The 17,098-nt window shown below is 38.4% G+C and overlaps 1 protein-coding gene across 2 annotated transcripts in view; it reads left to right on the top strand.

Annotated features, from left to right (window-relative positions):
• MYLK4 (myosin light chain kinase family member 4) overlaps positions 1–17,098 on the top strand; it is a 153,736-nt gene that overhangs the window by 120,573 nt on the left and 16,065 nt on the right. For both annotated transcript variants that reach the window (XM_069103607.1, XM_069103606.1), the window contains 7 exons: positions 2,890–3,209; positions 4,734–4,839; positions 5,589–5,682; positions 5,777–5,886; positions 9,159–9,300; positions 13,163–13,233; positions 15,767–15,895. In XM_069103607.1, coding sequence (XP_068959708.1) covers positions 2,890–3,209; positions 4,734–4,839; positions 5,589–5,682; positions 5,777–5,886; positions 9,159–9,300; positions 13,163–13,233; positions 15,767–15,895 — 972 coding nt within the window. The remainder of the gene's footprint in view (positions 1–2,889; positions 3,210–4,733; positions 4,840–5,588; positions 5,683–5,776; positions 5,887–9,158; positions 9,301–13,162; positions 13,234–15,766; positions 15,896–17,098) is intronic.

Genomic DNA, 17,098 nt, shown 5'->3' with positions numbered 1-17,098 from the left:
TTCTCTACTCCCACCGTCTAGCTGTTCTGCCTTCCAGCTTTCTGTGGGCTCTGCTACACCTTTCCACAAGCTCCTCCCACCACAGATTCCATGTGATTACATTCAGCCTATTAGGGGGCAGAGAAGATCTTCATATCAGGGACGGTCTTCAAATTCCCTTAGGCTTATTGAGGGGCAGGGAAGGTCTTCAACTTCTCATTACAGTGGCTTATAAAGTGCTAATCTATACTATCTTATAGGGCCCTCACACCATCTCTGAGAGCTAGGCAACAATGGTATTATTATCTCCACTTTGGAGATGAGGACTTTGAGGCCCAGAAAGGCAGTAATCATTCATTGGGAAAAGCATCAGTCATTTAAAGTCAGAGGACCAGTTTTCAAATTTTGACTATCCTTTTCACACCTGTGTTATCTTAGGTAAGTGACATAACTTAGTTTCCTCATATGAAATGAGGAAGTGGGACCAAAAGTTTTCTAAGATTCCTTCCAGCCCCAAATCCTATGGAAAGTCTTGCACAGGGTCACCCAGCTGGTGAATGACAGAGCCAGGGCTAGAACCCAAATTATCCTAAGTCCCATGCTATTATTTTTTTTCACTAAAGATAGTAATTATCTAAGTCTAAGAGATGACACTCATGACTTCAGTAACTGGGAGCTGATTGTGCATCTCTTCTGAGTTATCCATCTCCTTTTGCTCCTTTTTCTTTTTTTGCCTGCCTTTTTCTATTTGATTGCCTATTGATCTCTTTTCCACTTGGTAATCATCATCCTCATCACCAGCAGCCCAATAGCAGCAGCAGGAACATCAAAGTTATCATTGCACAGATCTTTACAAATATTACCTCATTTTATCCTTACAAAAATCCTGAGAAGGAGGTGCTATTATTATGTCCGCTTTACAGCTGAGAAAACGAAGGCAGACAAAGGTTAAGTGACTTGCCCAGGTTCACACAAGTAGTAGAGTATGTGAAGTCAGATTTGGATTTAAGTATTACTGATTCCAGGCTCAGTGCTCTATCCCCTGTGGCACCTGGTAGTTGGGTTCTACAGAAGCTGATGAAACTGATATTGGTTGGTTTTTCAAACAGAGAAATAAAAATTTTTTTCAGGACTGTAGGGCAAATCTAGTCTGTAATCCAAAATAAAATTAACAGATTAGATGAAGCGATAGCTTGATAATCTGTATCTAAAGAATTTCTGTCCCTCTGAATCCTTTTAAAAATTTAAAAATTTAAATTTTTTTGTATTTTTTCTTTCTTTTTCTTCTTTTTTTTTTGTTTTTCCCTCTGAATCTTATAATGGACATTACTTCAAAACTTTATTATGACTGAATAAAAGGTAATTTATTAAAGTTACTGTCTTTAATATTAAGCTTTTATATATACATATATATTCAGCTTGAGAATTTAATGAAAATTAACTGATAAAAGTGAATGTGAATAAACAATGCTTCCAGGAAATGTTGATCATTAGAGGTAAAAAACCAAGACATGTCTTGGTTTTATCATTCCTGTGTGCCCATTGTCAGAGTAATTCACCTCTCTGAACCTATTCATATCATATTCTTCAAGAACAGTTAATGAAAGACCAACTCAATTTCCTTTTTCAAGAAAGGGAATGCTATAGATATAGTTTATATAAGTTTTAATAAATTTTTTATGAGTAAATATTTTGATAAACAAATCTCTTTTGTGCAAAACATAGAAAAATATTTTCTAGATCAGTGGTGTCAATCTCAAATAGAAATGGGGGCCACATGTATTGTTTTTAGTACATGAGCATTCCTGCTGGCTACATATTGACTTAGAAAACCATGTATTAATATTATGTTCTATTGTATTTTTATTTTGCCAAATATTTGCCAATTACAGTTTAATCTGGGTTGAGATTATTGCATGTGCCCTAGTATTTGACATCTCTGGTCTAGATGATAGCAAAATGAGTGGATTTGGAATAAGTTGGATTTTCCATCTCAGAATTCCTGGTTTACTTCAAAGAAGAGCTCAAGTGATACCTTCTGCATGTGGCCTTTTCTGGTCTTTCTCCCCACCCCACAACTTTCCTTCATCCCTACAAAGTCACCTTGTGTATGATTTGTATGCATTTTACATGCACACACACACACATATATATGAGATCTATATCTTTTTGTTTTTCAGTCATGTCTGACCTTTTGTGACCCCATTTGAGGTTTTCTTGGCAATGATACTGGAGTGGCTTGCCATTTCCTTCTCTGACTTATTTTACAGGCGAGGAAATTGAAGCCAACAGGGTTAAGGGACTTGCTCAGGGTCACACATCTAGTAAATGTCTGAGGCTAGATTTGAACTCAGAAAGCAGAGTCTTCCTGACTCCAGGTTGGGCACTCCTCTATCCACTATGCCACCTAGCTGCCGAGATCTCTATCTCTATCTCTATCTCTATCTATCTCTGCAAAAGCAAAATAGCCCCTGCCTTTAACAAACTTACACTGGAAGAAAATAGTGTATCTGAATGGTTATACACATGTATGTATACATATATGTGGGAGATATCTATATGTAGCTCCATATACATACATATTATAGCTATATGTATAGATATCTCCTACATGTGTACATGTATGTTCAGCACACATGTGTGTCATATATACATAATCAATATGATATATCTAGATAAATAGATATAGACATTCTATATCTATGCTTATCTATCTACTTATCTACACATACAGCTATTAGGAAGAAAGTATTTGAGAGTTAATTCTGTAAGAATACTGTTTGTCACAAAAGATAAAAAAGATAATTATTTTGTTTTAGCATTTCCTTTCTGAGTAACACCAGCGGTTTCTAGGATGTTTTATCTTTATTTTCTGAATTAAGGGCTTCACCAATATTGTATTTTTTTCAGGTTTAATGACAACAAAAAGGATAGTTCTTCAGCACTAACTCGAGGAGGCCAATCCATAAGGCCCCTTTCCCAGAATGCTGAGCTAACTGCTCTGGCTGACCACAGTAAGCGGAAGGTGAATGGTGGAAGCCTCTCCATCGATGACAAGAAGAGCAGAGTTGATAGGGAGGGCACAGATGAAAAATGCAAAGCTAAGGAGTCCACCAAGACAAAACAATCCCTGGGCAGCCTATTGGGCAAGTTTCAGGAGTCACCCAGGATGAAAAATGGCCATCTAGCAAAGCCTACTGCCAAAGGGAAAGATCTGGAGATACCATTCGGTAGGAAATGGTTTATTTACCAGTATTAACCCTTTTCAACAATCATTTTTTTAAATACACTTGGTCTAATAGTTTAAAGAGACAGTAGTGAAATATTCTTAAAACCTCTGCCTTTAAAAATATGTAGAGATAGATGGAACCCAATCACAGAGTTCTCTGATAATCTCCTTATTCTATCACATTCATAATATTTGAAATATCAAAATCAGTTTTGAAAAATATAACCAGAACAATAACTAGAAATCCTGGCACCTGGAGAAAATTTTATTGAGAATGTACATGTGTATTATAGTGTAGGTGGGCCCTTGAAGAGACAGTTCAACCATGGCAGTAGTCATGCCAATAGAGGGGTAGCCCATTCCCTTCACCTCTTCCCCGCCATCTACTTGTCTGCTACCATACCTTATCTAGGGGTTACCTTTCTCCTTGAATCCCTTTAGGGATGTTTTGAGACAGAGTGATGGCAATGATGTCTTCTTCTTGTCCCCATCCCTACCCCCCATCTGGGAAAATGACCAGCTGTTTCCTATGGTTATGGCTTTGATTCTTCTTTTTTTAGATTATTGGGATTTTTCTATATCAATGTACTAAATCGGAAGGTCGTGGAGGTGAAAGACTGAGTCCTCTGCTTCATTTGTATTGGCTCATATAGTATATATGCAGTCAATGCCTAATAGTTGCCTATTGAGTGAATGAGTGAGCAAAGTAAGGTGTGAATTAATGAATGTGAAGAAATGACTGGAATGAATTAGCAGAAACATGAGTGATGAATGAATTACCAGTTTTTAAAAGAGATAGAAATAGAAAAGAAAATGACTGCTAAGAAATTATTGTTACCTGATGATGCTGCTTGGTTGAATTCAAGCTGTAGCAGGTTGCTTTCCCGCTAGAGACTAAGGGTAAGGACTATGAAAACTTAAGTAGTTTTTAGAATGAAAATTTATCCAATTTTACGGGGTGTTTCATTTCCAGTAAGAGGAAAATCAGTTTTGTGCCTTGGACTTTATTTAAAGTCTAAAATATTTTGGAAAGTGATCTATAAAATTTTTAAAGTATTAATAGCATTAAGAAACCCTACATTTTTCTTTCTCTCAACTCTGATTAAAATAACTTACAGTTTCAGTAATGCTTTTGATGATATTCCAAATAATTTTGTATCCTTTGTTCAAAATGGTCTAGAATTTGGGAGGGATATCCAATGGAACAATATTCAGACTATAAATTCTTAAATTCTGTTTGACGTTTATAAGGCTAGGAGTCCTAAAGAGAGTGCAGACAGTGAGTGCCTCATTCATCCTGAGAAGCCTTCTTTTAAAACATCAGCATCAAGCTTTCTTTTTTTGTAATGCATGATGTTAGCATTAAAGATGACATGCGTATGTAAAATTCTAATTCACTAGGAATCAAATGTGGCCATTTGATTATGAAATGAGGAGACTTTCAGCATGAAGTGTATTAATAGGTGCTACTGGAAGGACTGGAACTTTAAGAGATGATTCTCTCTCTTTTTTCTTCCTCTTGTAGATGATGCTCCTGCTCCCCCTGCCCCATTTGATCACAGGATTGTCACAACCAGACAGATAGCAGTCAATAGCCTCTATACTGTGAACAGGAGGGAAATCTTAGGAGGGTAAGCAATACTTGATTACAAGAATTTACTCAACAGAGAAGTGTTGATGAAGAAAAATCTTGAGATCTTCTTAAATGAATGTCATCCTAGAACTGGTAACCAAATATGTTATATAATCAAAAACTTTAAAAGGATTCTTAATCACTCTCAAGCTCAAACAGATGCCAACTAGGTTGGGGATGGCAGTGGTTAAATGCGGCATTTATTACGTTGATTCATCTCTGATGTTGTTATCTCTGAAAGGGATAGAGACCAAATCAATTTCAAGCCTAGTTAGAAAATGTCCCATTCTTTGGCTTACAAACTGAGAAACAATATTTAGAATCAGGGAATTCATTGGGTTACAGACCGTGTCTTATTTTGCAAAGTAAAAGATGAGATCAAAGGGACCTAGTCTTATGTAACTTTGGAAATCTCAATCTTTTGCATTTTAAGTTCAAGCCCACATGCAAGAGTGATTATAATAGAACGCAAGCAGAGCTATCCCTATTAAATCCAGATATGTTCAGTATGATTGGATTTATCTAGAAGATTAAAACTGGATGGAATCTGGTATGGGATATGTACTGTTGGCCTGCCCATATGGTCTCAGAAGCAAAACCATCAGGATAATAATGCGCTCATTTGATTTGTTCATTAAGAACACATGGAAACATCTAATGGGAAACTATTGCCATGTTTCAGATTGACCACTAGTACTTAGACCTGTGTAATCACATTGTCTCTTATGCTCCATTTTTATTTTCTAGGGGACGGTTTGGCCAAGTACACAAATGTGAAGAAAAGGCCACAGGTCTGAAATTAGCAGCCAAAATCATTAAGACCAGAGGGGTTAAGGAAAAAGTAGGTTCTGAGTACTGTGGACTTTCCCCCCTCCTCATTCTTGCTACATTTTAAACAGCCCTAGGTCTAAGAGCTCTTGCTTCCTTCCTTCCAGGATGAAGTGATGAATGAAATTAGTGTCATGAACCAGCTGGACCATGTGAATCTCATCCAACTCTATGATGCCTTTGAGTCCAAGAATGACATTGTCCTGGTGATGGAATAGTATGTGTTTTCTTTTCCTTGTTGACTTTCCCTATCTTTCTTCCTTTTCCATTTCCTCTTCAAAGCTTAGATCAGCACAATGATAATATTTTCCAGCAGATTTTACAATAATTGCTGTAGTTCAATAACCCTTTAGAGGCTGCAGGATTTGCGGGTTGTTGGTATTGACTTTTAAGAAAATGATAAAGATCTTATAAATAGTTGCTTACTTTTGCAAAGTACTTGAAGGTTTTAAAAGTGCCTTCTTCACAGTAGCCTTGTAAAATAGGTAGCATTATCCCTTCCCACCCCTACCCCCCGTTGCCCTTTTTGTTGTTATTGTTGGAAGGAAACTGAGGCTTTCTTTGAAAGATAAATGAAGTGATTTCTCCAGGGTCACACAACTAGGAGGTATTTGAATTTATATCCCCCAACTCTCAGGTTGAGTACTCTTTCTACCACTCTGGAGAAATTGTCCATAAATGCTTCCATATATGATAAATGGAACTGTGCTTAGCACAGTGCCTGACACATAGTATGTTCTTAATGAATGCTTATTAACCGACTGTGAATGCTTCAAAGATCTGTATGCTCTATATTTTGTAGGATATTTATGGGACCTCGTATTTATGGGATCATAGAATCAAGGATTGAAGGGACTTACGGGTTCCCCTGGCTCCCTTATGTTATAGATGAGTGTGCTGAAGACTAGAGGGTTAAGTGATTTGCCCAACGATACTGAGGAAGTGGCAGAGATGAACTGCAGCCGAGGTTCCCTAATTCCAAGCTCAGGGCTTTTCCCACCCTGCTCTGACTTCAGCACTCCAAGGTTATGCCATTCATCATTCTATATACGCAGTCCACTGATGGAAATCATAACCCCTACCTGCCTTGGTAGCCCTTATCCTTGAGCTTTGTTGTTTGGTCATTTAAATCATGTTCAACTCTTCATGACCCCATTTGGGGTTTTCTTAACAAAGATACTGGAAGAGTTTTTGCCATTTCCTTCTCCAGTTCATTTTATAGATGAGGAAACTAAAGCAAACAGGATTAAGTGACTTGCTCAGGGTCACATAGCTAGAGTCTGAGACCAGATTTGGACTCAGGAAGATGAGTGTTCCTGACTTCAGGTCCAGCACTCTATATACTGCACCACCTAGCTGCCCATCCTTGAGTTACTTCAGACAAAAAAGGTTATTACTTTGGGGTAATGAGTCTCTCTGAAATTACCTTGGCTGGTCCTCAGATAGTTGACACACTATCTCTTGTCAGGGTCATAATCAAAGGTTTTCTGTCTTTAAATATCCTGGCAGAACTTGGGTGTCACTGACATAGCCTTTGAGGACCCAAGGGCACCTTGGCATAGGTCAGGCATGTTGTGGTATCTCATGTTCAAGATTGGAATCAGATAAAACACTAGTTCATCTGATAGTTACCAAAAGGAGGCTTACTTAGCTATAGTAGAGAAAGGATATCCAGCAAGGATACAGAATGGATTCAGCTAAGCCCAGCTTCCCTGTCCCTATTTCCCATGCTGGTCTACCAGTCAGAAGCCTTGAAGGATAGTCATCAGTCAGTGACTAGCATTTGTTAAGCACTTACCATATGCCTTTCTTTATATACCCAGTGCTTAGCACAGGTCCTGGTCTATAGTAAACATTTAGTAAATGCTTGTTGACTGACATCTGAGTAGGACTTTAGTAGATCCACTGCCTTGGATGAAACCATAATATGTATCTCGATCAACATAACATATTTTTGAGCCAGATAAATTTTTAACTGTCAATGTGATCATTGATAGCAAACTCTTCAAATTTCAAAGCTTAATATTTAAAGAACTGAAATTAAAAGGAATTTTTCTATAACAAAAGACTACACATACAGCATTTATTAAATAAAACAAAATTATTTTTAAAAAACAGCAATAATCAAGATTAAGCATTATGAGAACAGTCCTAAAGAATAACAATTAACTCTGTGTGAAATATTTGTTCTGGGAGTTTAGAATTGCTGCTTCTATAATGCTATTATGAAAATAATTGCATCCTTAGCATTAACTATGATTCAACTCAAAACTATGTGCATGACACTCTTCTAGGTACTGGAGACACAAAAAGGTCACACGTATCACAGCCCCTACTCTCAAGGAACTTCCAGTCTAATAGGCAGTTTACATTTCAGTAATACTCAGGAATATAATAATAATAATATCTAGCATTTACATAGCACTTTAAGATTTGCAGAACATTTTACAAATATTATCCCATTTGATCCTCACAACCCTGGGATGTAGATACTATTATTACCCCCATTTTACATATAACAAAACTGAGGCGCAGAAAGGTTGAGTGACCTCCCTGGGGTGGCACAGTAAATGTCTGAGTTCAAGTTTGAATTCAGAACTTCCCAACTCCAAGGTCATCATTTTTTTACCCACCGTACCACCTCGTTCCTTTATGATCCTCTATTAATTTCCACCTGCTACTTAGTCTTTCCTCAGGCTTTATCCTGGCTGCTGTTCTTGGATTCACTATTTACTATACAATATTTTTTTACTATACAAAATTTGTTTACAATAATTATATATGATATACAAAAATTATTTACAATAAATTAGGACTCACTTAAATTTTGTATTAACTGCACAAAAAGTTTTGTACATCTTAGTGTCCATGAAGTTAATGTTATAAATGTGTGAAACCAGGAGTTTCATTTGACCTCCTTTTAATAGATTTAAGCTGCTAAAGAAGCAGAGACAGCAATGTACGTATTAAAAAGTGTTACAAGCACCAGCCCTGGAGTCAGGAGGACTTGAGTTCAGATCCAGCCTCAGACACTTACTAGCTATGTGACCCTGGGCAAATCACTTAACCCTAATTACCTCCAAAACAGAAAGCAGAAAACAAACAAAAAAGTGTCACAAGGGCATTAATAAAATATAGCCAATGACTTCTAGGGGGAAATACTATGTTTTTTTGTTTTGCTTGGAACTGAGATTTCCTTAGGGAATCCCATTTCCTAGTAAAGATCAGCACTAGTCCCGGTAGGCCTGGGGCCACCGAGAGGTTAGGACATTGCCTACAGTCACACAGCCAGGCAAAGGCCGGACTGGAGCTAGTTTTCTTTCCACCATGACATGCTGCCTCTCTATAGTGATAATTAGGGATAATAATAACAATTAACAATAGTAGGGATTATATAAGATGGATTCTAATTGCAACTCAGTGCTCTATGAGGCACTCAATGAGTTCTTAAAAAACACCCTAAATTTTTCACATGGCTTCTCTCAATAGTGTGGATGGAGGTGAACTGTTTGATCGAATTATTGATGAAAACTGTAATTTAACCGAGTTGGATACCATCCTGTTCATCAAGCAGATCTGTGAGGGGATAAAATACATGCATCAGATGTACATCCTTCACTTAGACCTGAAGGTAGAGTATACACTTTGTATCATGTAAAATGTTAAACTTTTGCTGCCTGACCCTGAACGTATGTTTGTGTCCCCATGTGTGGGAATCATGCCTTGCCCATTTACATCACTTATATCATGGCTAACTTAGGAGATAAGATCCCTCTCTTTGAACTTTTTTCCACCCTTATTTGTGCTGTACTAATCTTTCAGAGCCAATTATTAGGAGTCCCCCACGTCCAGTTCAACAAACAATCCCACAATTGAATTAAGCACCTGCTAAATTACTTGGGCTTTGTATTGGGGGCGATCCAGAGCTCAGCTACAACTCGGTCTCTGCCTTTATGCAGCTCCCATGGCAGTGTCATGCGTACGAAAGGCCTGGCTGGAATGGTTAGCAGTCTCCTGAGTAGCTGTCCTCATTATCTTCAGATGTGTGTGTGGGAGGGTTCCAAACAAATCAGTGTTTTCCTAGTTGAAATCAGGCTAGATGACTTTCTTGAATCTTCAGGAATCTCTAGGAATTTTCCAATTTCCTGATGTCCAGGGATGATAGAGAATTGAGTAGTGTGCTGGGTACCTAGGGGGCTAGGCAGCTAGACATTTGTTAGAGAAAAACCAGCCAGCAGAACAGAAGTGGGCAGAGGAATGGATGGCATCAGGCTGCCAGAGAGAGCAAGGAGGGCATTTTAGAGGTGATTAAGCAGGCCTTCTTTCCCCTTCACTTACACTTCTACTTTGTCTGTCTTTCCCCTCACTTTCAGTCTCAGAACTGGATGTACAATCAGTAAACAGCGACAAAACCCATTCCCCCCACTCTGGTGAATTAGCCTGATGGAACACAACACCATAAATGTTATCTTCTCCCCTTTTACAAAATGAGGGGATTGGAGTTGATCATCTTTCAGATTTCTTCCAGTTCAAAAGCCCATGAGCTCTGAATGTAAATGGATCAGACATTTTCAGAGCTCTGGGTCTACACCAGCCTGATAATAGTGAACCAGGAAGAATATAATAATTAGTAATAATAATAATAAATGACTAACATTTATATAGCCCTTGTTTGTAAAGTGGTTTATGTATATGACTTCATTTGACCTTAACAACTCTGTGAGGTGGGTACTATTACCGCCATTTTACAGATGAGTAAACTGAGGTTGAAAGAGGTTAACACAAGATAGTAAGTATCTGAGAATGGATTTGAACTTAGTTTTTCCTGACTCCAAGTCTAGTACTATCCACCTTCACTCAACTCTGACCTGAGGCTCCAAGAAGCTATAGCATGAGCAGTGTCTACACCTCAGCAAACTATCTTAGCAGGCAGGCTAAACTAGGTTAAAGGTCTCAAACCTGTCAGTGAGTTGGGGGAAGGGGTGTCTACCTAAAGCATGTGAAGACTTCCCCCAGTATAATGGGCAGATGAGAACCTTTGTTCTAATGTCCTGGAAGGCAGCTGGAGCAGGTGCTGTGGAATGCTTAGAGCTTGGTCAGATATAGAAGACGCCAAGGTCATCCACTGCATCCTGAGCCATATCCTGTTTTCTTGACTTTTGTCCTGCCACTGGACTTTAGTGACTAAGGAAGAAAGAGTGAGACTGAAGATTTTGTGCAGCTCCACCTCACTTAAATCCAATTCATATAAAAATCAGGACCTCACCTGTGAAGTCACTGGTCCTCTTTAAAAACGAAGGATGGACAACAACTCTCTACTATACCACTTAGCTGCCATACCTACGTATGTGTTCATATACCTATTCAAACACATCCACACCAGTTTCATGGCTACTAAAGCAAATGAATATATGCATGTTCCATGAAGGCAGGGACCAGGTATGTCTCTATATCCTCCAGCACAGTGCTATGTACATAAGAGGTACTTGATAAGATTAAAAGATAAGAAAAAGGAAAGAGGAAGGAAGGAGGGAAGAAAGAAAGGAAAAAAAAAGTAAATGCATATTTTTGCAGAACTGAATGCCTTTATGCCATTTAAATAGGTTCCTTCACATTCATCTTTCTTGCTTTAATTTGACTCCGAACTCCCCCCTTGTATACATATGTTGTCCATACCTATTCCTGGTTCATTTTGGGGGGTAAGGGTATATAGAGATTTTTACAAGTACTTCAGAGCATTTGGTTAGGAACTGAGCATAATTCTCTGAACTTTGGCCAAGTATTCTTAATTCAGTGTGAATATTTCACAGAAAATCCTAAAGGATCCTGGAAACAGACAGTGAAGAATTATAGATCTGATGGCTCCTAATAGAAGTTTTAACATATTAATTATTAAGGACCTTCTGTGGGCTATGCAGTCAGGCCTTTAGTCAAGGCCTTTTGGGCATAAATGACAAAGGGAAAACCTACATAGCTCCTAAAAGACATTTGAAAAAGTGCTCCAGATGACTCAGTTCCCCAAAATCTTTTAAAAGTAAGGTTATTCTGCAAAAGTATTCCTTAATTTCAAAAACTTTCAATATTATTCAGCATAGGAGTTTAGATTGAGAGCTGGAAAAAATCTTCTCTGTCATATCCAACCCTTTCATTTTTCAGATGAAGAAACTGAGGCACAGAATAATTAGCTCACTTGCCAAAGGTCACATAGCTTATGAGTATCTGAAGCAAGATCTGAACCCAGGTCTTCTCCAGTGGACAGAGAACCACTGTTCCATGCTGTTCTTCATTCATTGGAGTATGAACTTGTAGATTGTAGAGAAAATTAATGGCTAAATGTCTACAATGTGGTTTGAACTTATTCTAATAAAAGGTTTCAAAACTCAGTGAACCCAGCTTCAATTCAAGGGAGAGAAATTTTTGAGTATTGAAAGGGAAACATTGCATAGCCCAATTAACAATAATATATTGCAGTGGAAAGGGCTTTTCACTTTTCAAAACAATTTTATATCTATTATCCTCTCGTTCAATTTTCACCACAACTCTGTGAGTAAAGATAGGGTTGGCCTCATTCTAGTCGTTTGACAAATGATAAAAGTGAGGGACAACGACGTACATCAGTTTCACACGGTTTAGTTCATAGCAGAAGAAAGACCCAAAGCTTCCTCTACTTGACTCCATGCCTCCACTGGAATGCCAAGTTAAGCTTAGAGTTCCATTTTGTTTCAGTGAAAAAACATTAGGGAAATCCTTTCTTGGCTACATGATTGAGTTCCCCTAACCTAAGAGGATCATTCTAATGAACAAATTGTGTTATGCTGAAATGTAAGATGGTCTACAAAGGAAAATGCTTTTCCTTCTAACATTTCTTTATTGTTGCTTCACTGAGGAAACTCCAGATATCAGAGTTAGTACCACATTTCAAGGGAAAGACTTGTACTTAGGATGTGAACATTAGGACCATAGCTGCAAAAATGTGAAAATTGATAGAAATTAATATAAACATCTTTTTTTTGGCTCCAGAGGCACATCTGTAGTGTCACAAGAACATAAAAAATTTCTTTCATTTTCACTGTGGCTAATAAGGAAATCCAGCTGTCTGTTAAAACTAGGTTGAAAACATATGTCTGTAGAATGAGATTTCTCCCCCAACTAGAGTAGAAATCATACTTAATAATTTTGGAAGTTAAATGTCAAATCTGAGAAAACATCTTAGTAATATTCCCCTTCTTTTACTTCCCTAGAGAAGGCCTATGTCTGAACTTATGTGTTACATTAGATGGCAAAACCATGAAGAGGAGAAGGCGGTCTTGGCAGACTACCTAGAACCTCAATTGCTATGTAATTAAAGAAGAAAATACCCACAAAAACAAATGTGTGCCAGACCAAAAGCCCTGATAGGCTTATCCTGTGCACTGTCCTGTATTTAGTCACGGTTCAAGTACAATTCAGTTGAGTGATAACTGCTATCCTTTCTAATGTCTTTCTCCTGGCAGCCTGAGAACATCCTGTGTGTGAATCGAGACACCAAACAAATAAAAATTATTGATTTTGGATTAGCAAGAAGGTATGTCTGTGTGTGCTTAGTTGTTATATTATGGGAGTAGCTTAAGTACTTTACTCAAATTTGGAATGTCTTTTTTTTCATACATCCATTTAGAACACACTTAAATCATTCTTAGTCCTGTACTTCTCTGAATGTATAAAAAAATCACTCCATCTGAAAATGTTTTCAAATGTGAAACATGAAGCATTTTGTGATAATGAATCTGTATTATTTCAGGCTCCATTTACTCAAAGTATTTGATAATTTGTCTTGGGTATAAAATTCACTTTTATTCTTACTGAAGAGAGAGTTTACTGAAGCCAATAAATAGCGCAAATGAGATTTCGAGGGAGTGTGAAATGTACTTAAGGACACAAGAAGTTTTATGGATTTTAGCACAATAATTATTTATTTGAAATTGGATGTTGCTAATGACCATCTACCCTTATCAATAAATTAAAGCAGGCTTAGTGAGGTCTTACTTGGTAATCTTTTATTAGTACTTCCAGAGATTGTGTGTGTGTGTGTGTGTGTAACTTCACATAGAGTAATAATAGTTTGTATTTCATAGTTATTTATGCTTTGCAAAGCACTTTGCAAATACTTCATTTTGTCCTCACACCAAGGTTGTCAGGTGCTATTATTATCCCTATTTTACGGATGAAGAAATTGAGGGAAATGGGTTTCAGTACTTGCCCAGGGTTATACGCACTTACTAAAATATCTGAGGTGGGATTTAAACTCATCTTCCTGACTGTGGGGAAATTAGATGGTACAGTGGATAGACTGCTGGACCTGAAGGCAGGAATACTCATCTTCCTGAGTTTAGATCTGGCTTCTAATGCTTACTAGCTGTGTGACTCTGGGCAAATCACTTAATCCTGTTTGCCTCAGTTTCCCATCCATAAAATGGGCTGGAGAAGGAAAGAGCAAACCACTCCAGTATCTCTGCCAAGAAAGCCCTAAATTCAGAAACACCTGGCCATGTAACCTTGAGCAAGTTACTTAACCCAGATTGCTTTAAAAAAAAAGCCCTAAATAGGTCACAAAGAGTGACAACAATCAACAACTTTCTGATTACAGGTCCATCTACCTATATGTATGTGCATGATGTCTATATAATATGTATATATATATCATATACATATAGGTTATACAAGAGAGGGAAGAGAATAACAATGTAGTACCTACTGTGTGCCAGACACTGTGCTAAGCACTTTACAGATATTAGCTCATTTGGTCCTCACAACAGCCCTGTGAGGGAGGTGCTATTATGAAATATCAGGTCATATATAGGGTGTCTCAGAAGTCTTATAATTTTTAGCTGTGTGCACTAAGATTTTTGGAACACTGCAAATGTGTAAATCAGCCAACAAACATGACTTACTTGTTTAAATATGTACTATGTATTAAACACCTAATATGTGCCAGAAACTGTGTTAGGTATCAGGGATACAAAGAGTCTCCCTTCCTTCCTTCCTTCCTTCCTTCCTTCCTTCCTTCCTTCCTTCCTTCCTTCCTTCCTTCCTTCCTTCCTTCCTTCCTTCCTTCCTTCCTTCCTTCCTTCCTTCCTTCCTTTTTCTATTATCTTCCTATCTCTATCAGTCTGGCATGTGTGTCTATTTATATATCTTGTCTATCCTATCTTTATATGTACAGTAATATATACACATGTCTTTATATATTATATCAGTATGTATAAATATATGTGTGTGTATAGTATAGATTTTGGGGACGCCCTCTACATAGACTAGCCCAGTGGGTTACAGCCACCCTGGCACTTAAAGTTTAAACAGGAATTTGCAGAAAATTACAGCAAATGGCCAGTGATGCAGAGCAATAGACCTTTATTTGCCATGTTTAATGCATACAAGGGAAGGTTGCATAGTTTAATTCCAGATAGTCCAGGTTGGGAGCATAGAAGGAGAGACAGGGACAGCCAGGAGCACGCACTGTGCAGCGGCCCCAATCCCCAAAGCAGAGGCGTCACTTTCAGGGCTGTATTGGGAGGGGCGGGGATATTGCCAGGGCTCACACACAGTGAACTTCAAGCTGCTGGGGCGGAGAGACCATAGAGGCAGTTCTTCATCCCCTCCACAGGATGGGGCATATTTTTACACTAGACTCTTGCCATCAGTTCAGGTAACAAGGGCAGAACCTGCAGGTATAGTTCAAGAAAAGTAGTGTGGTGCAGTGGATAGAAAACCAGTTTTAGAACCAAGAACGCGGCCCCCTGGGGGCATCATTTAACCCTGTGTGCACTAATCAAGTCTCTACAGCTATCAGTTGTGAAGAAGGTGTTGCCCTGCATTTATGGAAGGTATTCTTTCACCAAGGAGTTTCTTATATTTATGAAATTACAAGCCTAGTCCCTATCATCATATGGTATAAAAATAAAATTAAAACTCCCAAAATTTCCATGGAAACCCTCAAGAGAGTTTCTGGTCGAAGGTATTTTCCCCAGATGTCCAGTTTCAGTCACAGCAATGGAATGAATATTTTTGCAATCTTTTAACAGTTTCTGATATTGTCGCTCTCTTCTTCTCAATTGCAGATACAAACCCAGAGAAAAGTTGAGAGTGAACTTTGGGACTCCTGAATTTCTTGCTCCTGAAGTTGTGAACTATGATTTTGTTTCTTTCCCTACTGATATGTGGAGTGTTGGTGTGATGGCCTATATGCTGTAAGTAGGCCTAGAATCAGAATCTACAGTTTTCATCCCTATCCTATGCAGTAGACTTTGCTGTCTTACGAAAAAAACAGTAGTGCATAGCATCATAATAGTTAGAGCTGAAAGGGGATTTGGAAAAAAAAAATCCTCTTTGAACTCTATCATTTTACAAAGGAGGAAACTGAGGTACAAAATCACATAGGTTAATTTCTTTTACAAAATAAATGAATAAGGGGCAGCTAGGTGATGCAGTGAATAGAGCACAGGCCCTGGAGTCAAGAGGACTTGAGTTCAAATTTGGCCTCAGACACTTAACACAAAAATTAGCTGTGTGACCTTTGGCAAGTTACTTAACCCCAGTGGCCCTCCAAACAAACAAAAAAAAACCCAAACAAAATAAATGAATAAAAACTCCTACATAGAACCATCAACAAACATTTTATTAAATGCATACCTTGTATAAGATACTATGCTAAGAGCATTAGGGATACAAAGAAAAAGCTAGACAGTCCCTGCCCTCAAGGAGCTTATAGTCTAATTTGTGTGTGTGTGTGTGTGTGTGTGTGTGTGTGTGTGTGTGTGTGTGTTGGAGTAGTGTATATAACAAGATGAGTTCGCCTATACCCCAGGGTTCTCCAGTACCCTTAAAGAGATTAGGTGTATCTAGGTCCTCTGACTATGGTTCTAGCCCCCCCCCCCCCCAGTGGTGTTTCCAAGTGGAAGTGGTGGTTCCCTACACACCAGTTCCATTAGCCTCAATCAGATTAACTTTTACACAGAAATATTTACTTCAAAATATCATAAATATGCAAATTTGCTCCCCCAATATCTAGAAGACTTAATCCCCCCTTTCCCTTGTACCACCTCAGTCTCTGAAGAGGCAAAAGGGATTAGATTCATAGTTTAGCTTTGTTCTGATAGGGCCCTGTCCCAGTTCTAAGTCCAAACTCTGCCCCTGCCCTCCTCAGGTCCTAGGCATTCTGGCTTCTCAGGGCTTCCATGCTGGGGTGACTGGCTGCACCATCTTGCCTTTATCCTGGCTCCAAGGTCATCATGGCTTGAACTTCTAGGTCCAGTGAGTTTTGCCATTGGCACTTAAAATCAAGGTAGATGAAATGGATCAGAAACAACCATCTCCAGGCCCTTCTCTTGGAGTTGGTGAGAGAGAGAGAGACAGACAGACAGAGAGAGAGATACAGAGAGAGAGAGACAGAG

This window comes from Petaurus breviceps, unplaced genomic scaffold (genome assembly GCF_028583685.1).
Source record: "Petaurus breviceps papuanus isolate PSGF00001 unplaced genomic scaffold, PetGlider_PUasm1.0 582, whole genome shotgun sequence".
Taxonomy (NCBI): Eukaryota; Metazoa; Chordata; class Mammalia; order Diprotodontia; family Petauridae; genus Petaurus; species Petaurus breviceps.
The sequence above is the reverse complement of the archived record's forward strand: the minus strand, read 5'-3'. Positions and strand labels throughout refer to the sequence as shown.